The sequence below is a fragment of the Gavia stellata genome, chromosome 5 (assembly GCF_030936135.1).
Source record: "Gavia stellata isolate bGavSte3 chromosome 5, bGavSte3.hap2, whole genome shotgun sequence".
Classification (NCBI taxonomy): Eukaryota; Metazoa; Chordata; class Aves; order Gaviiformes; family Gaviidae; genus Gavia; species Gavia stellata.
This window is the reverse complement of record NC_082598.1, coordinates 50,561,579-50,570,241: the sequence shown is the minus strand read 5'-3', so window position 1 is coordinate 50,570,241 and position 8,663 is coordinate 50,561,579. Positions and strand designations below refer to the sequence as shown.

Below are 8,663 nucleotides of genomic sequence, written 5' to 3'. Positions count from 1 at the left end.
AGAAGCTGCTGTTGTGAAATAGTGGATGTTCCAGCACCTGTGATACCCTAAACAAGAGTAACAGTCCATATTTCGTCAGGGAAAAAAAAGAATTCTTTGCCTAGTCCTTCACACCTCTTCTCATATCCACTTCTGAAGCCTACTACTAATAAAAGTGCTAGCACAGAGAAGATTTAATTCAATCACTCAGATGGAGTAACGTCAAGGATTTCATCTTCGTTTTGTGCCCCCAAAGCCTGCAAAGGAAAAAAAAAAGTGTCAGCTCCACCACAGCCTTTCCACTGGTCTCTCCCCAGTTCTAAAAAGGCTAAAGGTGGTAAGTGAGATGAGTTAAACATATTCACATAAAGTATAGCAGCAAGCAACTGTTGAGCTGACTGGCCTGAAAAATATTCTGTTCTTACAGATTAGACAACCTGCTTTCTGCAAAGAAATCATGTTTGTACATGTTTGCTAGAGAAGGGCAAACGTAGTGCACGCCAAAGGGGAAAGCCTTAAACTAACGCACCCTGCAGATGAAGACAAACCCAGTGCCGATGGTACCATTCCCATTGTAGGCCTGTGGGGAGTTTCACGCCCCACAATGCTGCCCTCCTTCCATAGGAAACAGAAATAAGGGACATTGTTACATGCCCACCTGTACCAAGTGGTAAAATAAAGCAAAGAATGTTTGCTGAACCTCAGCTAACATCTGTGTATTTTTGATAGGTCAAAGTCTCTCGAGCTTCAGGAGATTAAAAGGTCTTTTGCCTTACCAGAAGCAGTTCTTGTTCCTGAACTGCTACCTTGTGTGGAATTGCTTGACTGCCCATTCATGGGAGGTGCAGCTGTGGGATCCGTCCACATACTGTAATATGGGGAACGTGGCTGTGCTCTGATGAGAAACAGAGTAGAAGGAATGCTTCATTACTGCTTCATTACTAATTAAGAAATTACCATTCCAAACAACAAGGGGACTGCATCTCTGAGGGAAAACTGTAAGCAGGCAGTTGTTTCAAAGCTGGAAATCTCCCTATTTAATATAATTAACATATGTTGATAGCAAGGATATTCAGTGTTGTCAGGAAGTTAAACCTCATTCTTCAGAATAAGCAATTCTAACGATTGCAAATGAGGAAATTTTTCCCTTTAAAATTCTAACCTTAGATTCTGTCAGACAAGAAAGTAGATTTGACATCTGGAGCTTAAATGCATTTTGGCAACACCTATATCCCAGCCATGTAAGACAAAAGAAAACATCCCTCTGTTCCGTTAACTATCTTGAAAAGGTTGTATCAATAAGACTAACACATCATGACCTTTGATTCACTGTTTTAAATTACTTGCTTCTATGGATATCGAATTTCCTGCTGTTGAAATTTACAAATAGTTATCTCGCACTTTCTGGCAACAGCATTTTCAGGCACATCATTTCCAACAATTGAAAAAAAAAAGTGAACCAAAGACTGTTTTAAAAGAGAAGCCATCCAAGTTAGGGATGGCTTGTTCATGTATTGTTCATGTTCCAAGCTTGTTCATGTATTTGGTCTTAAATATTCAGTTAGGCCTCTAATCTTGAACAATAAGAGGCGGCTACTGAAATGGGGGGGGAACGGCGTGTGAGGTATGGAAATCAAGGAACAAACGTGTATGTAGATAATACATAAATAAAATGCTTAAACACAAGGGTTATGTATTTAAGACATAAGAAATATTAAGTCAAGAAAACCATTAACACATTGTACCTTTTAAGAATTCTTAGCAGGGTTAAACTAATAAAACAAGATACAACCTTTTAACCTCTAAAGTTCTATTCAAAGTGAATTTATAGACAATTTCTAACGATGATGGCATCACCATCCCAGTTTCACCTTACTTAACTATGAGATCAAGACTGCACATTGGACACCTTAGAAATTTTTTTATGTTCCAAGTGTCTACTTCCTTAATAAACAGGCAATCTTGATAAGGCTTCTGTCATTACCAAAAAACTTTACAATGGAGGAAGATGCTTTAACAGACCCCTGTCCACATGATCTCTGACTCTCAAACTTTCAATAAAAAAACGTATGTGGTTATATTTAATCTGTTATATTAACACATTCCTACAGGAGTAGACTTGATACACGTGCCGTTATTTGATTAATAGAGGAAACTGCTTGGGCTCTAAAGATTCCCTGCAGGAGCCACATATTTCCTCTGGTGAAGCCTAAAATGGCAGCAATTGCTCCCTTTAAACTGTTTATCTAAAAATGATGCATTTTAAATGTTTAAAAGTGTTTAGCAAGTATGATCAGCAGATGTTTACTCCGGCACCGAAACGGCTTTTGAATGCTGTTTGTGTTATGTTTTTCCAAAATGCAACTTACATATGACCTACAAGTCCTTTGGAAAACCACACCTCTTGGATTTCCATACTTAGACCATTAGGAGACTGTAGATTAAAGGCTGTTTAATTTCACCACACTGAGTATCACAGAAGAGCAGCTGCCATCCAGACTGACTTTAGAGGAGACGACACCGATATGAGATCTATCTATAGATGGTTTTAAGCTTAATATTATGACCTGTGTTTTAACGCAGTGTGCAGACAGATTGTTCAAATGCTCATTTTAAATTTGCAGGCCATCATGCCAGGTCAGAGTAATCAGCTAAAACAGAATGAAGTACCTCAGTCCTCCCAGTTCTTCTTCCCCAGAAACATGTTTAAAACCTCTCTGCTGCCGGAGCTATAGATTGCTCCTCAAAATTGTTCTAGAGGTAGGCCTGTATTGTTCAAGCTATAAAAATCCTAAAAGCTTAGAAACTATGCAAACATAGTATATGGCATACCCCCGAAAGCTTAAATACTTAAAATCTGATAGCATGCATATTTTACCTGTGACTGCCAGCCAAGTAACCTAGCAAGCCTCCTGCTCCTAATCCAGTCCAAAATCCTGGTCCTGAATTGGTTCCATGGCTGGAATGAGTCCCAAAGCTGTTGCCTTCTTAAACAAGATGAAAATGGAAAACATATCAGTTAGTGGCACCTAATCTTCAGGCCAGCTGTTGCAACAAGACTGTCCCCTGTTAAATAATGGAAAATTAGACAATAAACTCCTCCTGATTTCAGTAGATTCTTGATCAAGCTTAATTTGAAAGGCCTCACAGTTTGGAAAGCAGGAAAAAACATAGAAACAAACACTAACGAATGTAAAGAGTTTTACGTTAAAAATTAGCTGCCACTCAATCTCACAGCCCTGATGCTTGCAAAACACTGCAAAGAGTCCCTGCCTGCAGATTTATAAACAGACAAGTTAGATTGAAAATAGAAAAGGAAATGAAGAAAAAGTAATCTACTCAAGGTCACACAGCAGGCCAGAAGCAGATGCAGGAACAGAAATGAAGTACGTAAGACCACACAGTGAACTAACCACTAGAACACACTGTTTCTAACCTCACTCAGAACAGCTGCACATTTTGAGTAACACTGGCTCAGTCTAATGGCCAACATTACTTTGTATTGTTTCTGGTAAAGCTAGTCGGGCATTTGTTATCAAAAGACATGCTAACTGCAACCACATTGCAAAGTTTTCACCATGCATGAGTCACCAAGCCTGACAAATACCTTGATGAAACTGCAAGGATATGATGTGGGTTGTGGGGTGAGGTGAGTCACAGATTTCTCACGTGACCTACATAACATGGGGTTCTGACTCAGAACCCCATGTCTTCCATTTAGAAATAAAAAGAGAAGATGCAAAACCAAAGTAGAATCATTTTCTGGTCTAGAGAAAAACAAGGATGCAAGAATAAGCTCAACCACAGGTTTGGCACATAAGGAAGTGTAAAAGGGAAGGACTAAAGAGAACATTATGGTCTGCCTGAAATATGCCCACCTAAACAAGTGGACCGAGACTTTGTATGTAGAAGTTATACAAGGCCTGGTTTGTTTTCAAACTGGTGTGGATTGTTTGAAGTCATGGAAGATAAAAAAACAATTTAAATAATCGGGTTAAGTCTACATTGGATTTGATGTTGAATTTCATTTTGAATACATTGGGAGAAAAATAAACTCTCATTGGGATGATATACCCATTAAACTATGCTGATTTGGAACAAAAATTACAGTACTTGATTTACTGTAAAAACAATGTTAATCAGGGAGATGAACCAACCCATTTGTTCAAAAGGACCATGGCTGAACACTGACTCAGAAAACTGAGTAATTTTTTGTTGAAATATCTAGAACAAACATTAAGGATCATGTCAAACCACTAACAAAGAAAAAAGTACAATTTAATTAGGACAGGCTAGCTAAACAAGTTTCCCAGGATGCATTCTGCATGTTAGAGGGATTTAAAATGAGGCAAATTAAATATTAACAGCAATAAGTGAACAACATTGCTTTCCATTACCATCCAGATTTTCAAAGACTAATACATTCCTAGAACACATGGACATACACACTCAGAGATATGCTTTTGCTCTGCTGCCAAAATTTAAGGCAGATACTAAATGCATGAAGTAGCATAACACTCAATATTTTTAAGCTGGCCCCACATTCAAGAGGTTTTCCTCCTTCCTCTGAAATCTAAGGAGAAATCATTGACACTCGTTATTAAAAACGCTGTAAGTTAAGCCTTATGTGTTTCCCCAATATGCATTTTAAGTGTCTAAATTTCCAGTATTAATCAAGAAAACATATCTGCAAGCCCCTACCCGTGCTAGATTTCAGATTCCTGCAATGAAAACTGCATTGGTGCAATTAAATGACAAGGAACAGGACAGAAAAAAAAAAGTAAGTAACCGTGCACTCTGTTTTGCCTGTGCCCAGTATGACAGAGTCCTGTCTTATGACCAGGGTTCTTAGTAACCACCACAATAACGGCAGTGGCAAGTGGCATGCACACACAAGGTCACGGATGCACATGCAGCATAGACAGACTGTCTGAAGTCTGAAATAGCTACGTGGAAACGAATTTGCAAAGCCACTAGTAATACGGAAGCAGAACCCCTTTAAGCTTCTGCTGCACATGCCCTGCACAAGGGTATCCAGTAGTTATACTGGCACCCTCTGTTGGCCGAGCGGCTTGAACAAACCTGGAAGAAATCATTAACAAGCATTACTAACATACAAGCTTTTGACTAAGCAAACTTAATCCTTGCTGTTTATTTACTTGATAGAACCCCTTCTCTATCTCACAAAAAAAAGACCAAGATCATGCAAGTAGTCAGAATATAATTTGAGTTCCAGTGTTGTGAGCATTTCACATGTTCACAGAGTTAAATGAGTTGGTCAGACACCTGATGAATAATGTTTATTTCCTGTAGACACTATGACTGTCTAAGGCAGTCCATTTATTAAGTGACAAAAGTCATCTGTTTTCTGGGAAAAGAAAAGTGCGTATTTTTCTTGCAGCAGCCTTGTCACTGCTTATAGAATCATAGAATCATTTAGGTTGGAAAAGACCTTTAAGATCATCAAGTCCAACCGTAATACAAACTGTATACGGTTTCCAACTTCAAATGAAAGGCACTACATGAGATTCAGGCGCTGCATCTCTAAAGACAGTTCACAGACACTGTTTTCTGCTCTGGGAATCAAACCTTTCAAGCACTGGGACTACACTGAAGCACCTGTTAAACAGAGGACTGGTACATGATACTCAACTCCATCAACTGCTTTGTGAATGAAATCAGGGGTCAGGCAGCCCAATGGCTGAAAGACCTTTCTGTTAAATTTCAAAGTGCTTCTTTGGCATGAGTTTGTTTCTGCCTGCACAAGACTATCCTCTCTTCCAGATTACTTATGAAAATTATTCTTCCCTGTCACAATCCTCATATTTCACAGTGCATGAAAGAATGTTTGCAGAGCATGGGGAGATGGATTTTCAAAGGTTCAAAGGGCAGCTTGCTGCACAGCCTGCCCTGAAAGCCTGTGGGAAATCAAGTTCTCATTTTCACTTTTGAACAAAGAACAGAATGCAAAGCTGGCTGCAGGCTATGCAGCCAATTCAGCAGAGTCAACTGCCAATATTGGTTTTAAGTCTATCCCACCTGCACTTACTGCAGATAAAACAGTACAATCTTGCTTGCTCTTTTGAGTACCGTAAATGGCTCGGAGCCCCACCTGTGAAGCTGGACTTAAAACCAGGAGGAGGAGGTGCCTGCTGACTCTGCCAGGAAGGCCTAGTGAATCCATCACTGTCACCAAAACTCTGCTGAGGCTGCTGGTTGCCAAGGAAGAGCTTGTATACTCCAAAAGCGAGAACCAGAAGAACAATTACAACAATCGTTCCAGCACCAGAATCAGAAGAATCCCTCCTTGACTGATAATAGCCAGAGCCAAAGCTTCCAGAGTTCTTCACTTTCCTTTCACCTTCCTCAGTCAGCTCTAGCCTGAACAGCAAACTACAGGAGCCTCTTAAGATGTAAGGATCATCCGGATAATCGTAGCCTTCACAGCTCACTTCCATTTTCCCAAAACGGTAGGTGTTTTCCAAGTCTGCTTTGCACTGCCACTGAAAGAAACAAGCACAATACAAAGTAAAACCTCCTGCTCCAGAGATGAAATACCTATCTGCTTCCCCAAACAGACTTTGAAATAAAGCAGTAATTGCTAACAAATCATCTAAAAGGCCACAGGTAAGAAGGTTCTGAGCACTCTTATTTTGAAAAGGACTAGGAATTTGAAGTTAACTAGGAATGTTTTTTAAAATCCTGAAAGTTAAAAAAATCCAGTCTTTCAGAACACAGAAGAGTTACAACTCTGGAAGATTTTGTTCTTCTTCACTGAACAGGTTTTTCCAGTATCCCTTCTTTAGGCATAGGAATACTTCTAAAAATAACCTGTAGCCTGTGCATCAGTTACTTAATAAATGCCCGGCCCACGTAAACTGGATGGCAGCTACAAAAACATAATATGGAAGCCTGAAATACAGTGCACCTGATTCCATTTGTGTCCATACAGAAATCAAAGAAATTGGGACAGACATCATTAGTCATTCATATGCAACACGTCATCAGATTGCGATTCTGTATTTGAATATATGCAGATTTCTCAGTCTCACATTTCCTTGAATTATCTGAATTTGGGTATCACGTCCAACTGCAAGTGGCACATGTTTTTGGGGGATGGGGTGGGGGAAGAGTTTCTAAATTAATAATTCAGGACAGCAGTACCACTGCCAATTCAAATTTGACCATACTTCTATAATACTGCATCAATTTTAACAATTCTCTTCAGCCTTGATTCCTGGTTAATCTATTGACAGAAGCCTAAGTAATAGCTAACAAAACAGAAACACAGGACTTTACTGACTGGTACTGACATACTAACATGCAAAAGGAAGTCATATAAGTCTGAAATTTAGTTTTTAAAAGGTAGTTTTAGTTTTAAAAGGTGATGCAAATATTTATAGCCCTTTCTACTCCAATAAAAATTGGAAATCCACACAGCAATATCAAAGCAAGAGCATCCTCTGGGCTTCACAAGAGTTTGATTTTATAAACTCAAGCAACATTTTAATTAAAACCAATGGAGGTTTGTATACAGTGTTTTTACATTAGAGCCTTCAGGGACATTTCAAAGATATAGCTACAGTAGTTCTGGAAAATCCAACCCCCAAAAGTATTGAGGTTAAGTTTTAGTTGTCAAAGGTCCTCTAACAAAAGGCAAACTGAACTGACACCCTACCCCATTACTCTTTTCTCCTTCAGAAGTTACCAAGTCTGGGAGAAGACAATTTCATTAAACGTTTAACAAGTTTTAAACAGTTACCTGTACATCATAGCCATCCCAACCTTTGTTATAACACTGAACAACCTCAGGGACGTGGGAACAGCCAGCTGTGCCTCCCGTGCACTGTAACTGAGGGACTGATGCTGTCCGCCGGGATGTCGTGTACTGACCTCTGTGGAGAGTGAGCGCCTGTATCTCCCTCAGCAGGACCTTCCCTGAAACAGGTAGCACAAAGGTCAGCGTCTGTACAGATGCATTCCCCTCAGCCACCAGGGCCTCCTTTCAGGAAAAGGCCGACAATACAAAGAATGCCATAGCGTGCTTCTTCAAAGGCAAGCTCTAAGAAGCATTAGATGCGCAGAGAGGCACACGGCAGAGTCCCCCATTTCCTTCGGAGCGGGCTCCGGGTTATTACTCTCAGCGTGTGCAACAGCAGCATTATCACTGCGGCACAGGCCGATTTAAAGGGAGCCCAAACCAAAACGCCTTCCCGGCGCAGGCCCCGGCACGCCCCCTCCCCCTTACCAGGCCGCCGCTCAGCCGGCAGCGCTGCGCAACGCTCGGGCGTGAGAAGTCGCCGCGTCCCCGCCCCGCCGCCATGGCGACGGGAGAGACGGAAGGGGCAGCTGAGGGGCTCGAGGCTCCTTCAGCCGGGAGGGCCTCGCGGAGACATACCCAGCCCCACAGATCTCACCCGGCTGATCCCAGCACTGCGTGGGGCCCGCGGCAGCGCAGAGGAGGAGCAGGAAGAGCGCGGGGGCGGCCATAACTCGCCCGGCAGCCGCCATGACAACCCCAGGATGAGTCAAGCGTCTTCACCGGGCACAGCGCCTCTCATTGGCTGATCCTACGGGAAGGGGCGGGGCCTGAGGGGGTGCATGCGCACCGCTAAGCCGCCCAGAAGCCCCACCCTAGCAGCCATCAGGGCCAATGGGTGGCGAGGGAGCGGAGCGCCGCGGGC

General features: G+C 41.7%; 1 protein-coding gene across 2 annotated transcripts; it reads right to left on the bottom strand.

Annotated features, from left to right (window-relative positions):
- On the bottom strand, positions 1-8,495 carry SARAF (store-operated calcium entry associated regulatory factor). Of its 2 annotated transcripts, none has more exons than XM_059817783.1 (6): positions 8,397-8,495; positions 7,742-7,917; positions 6,092-6,482; positions 2,858-2,966; positions 756-874; positions 1-236 (listed from the first exon to the last, which is right to left on the bottom strand). In XM_059817783.1, exons 1-6 carry the CDS (start codon positions 8,488-8,490, stop codon positions 211-213), a joined length of 915 nt encoding a protein of 304 aa, XP_059673766.1. In that variant the 5' UTR covers positions 8,491-8,495; the 3' UTR covers positions 1-210. The 2 variants fall into 2 exon arrangements, with proteins under 2 accessions (XP_059673766.1, XP_059673767.1); XM_059817784.1 differs by having other exon boundaries at positions 2,858-2,963.
- Between the last annotated feature and the right edge of the window lie 168 nt (positions 8,496-8,663).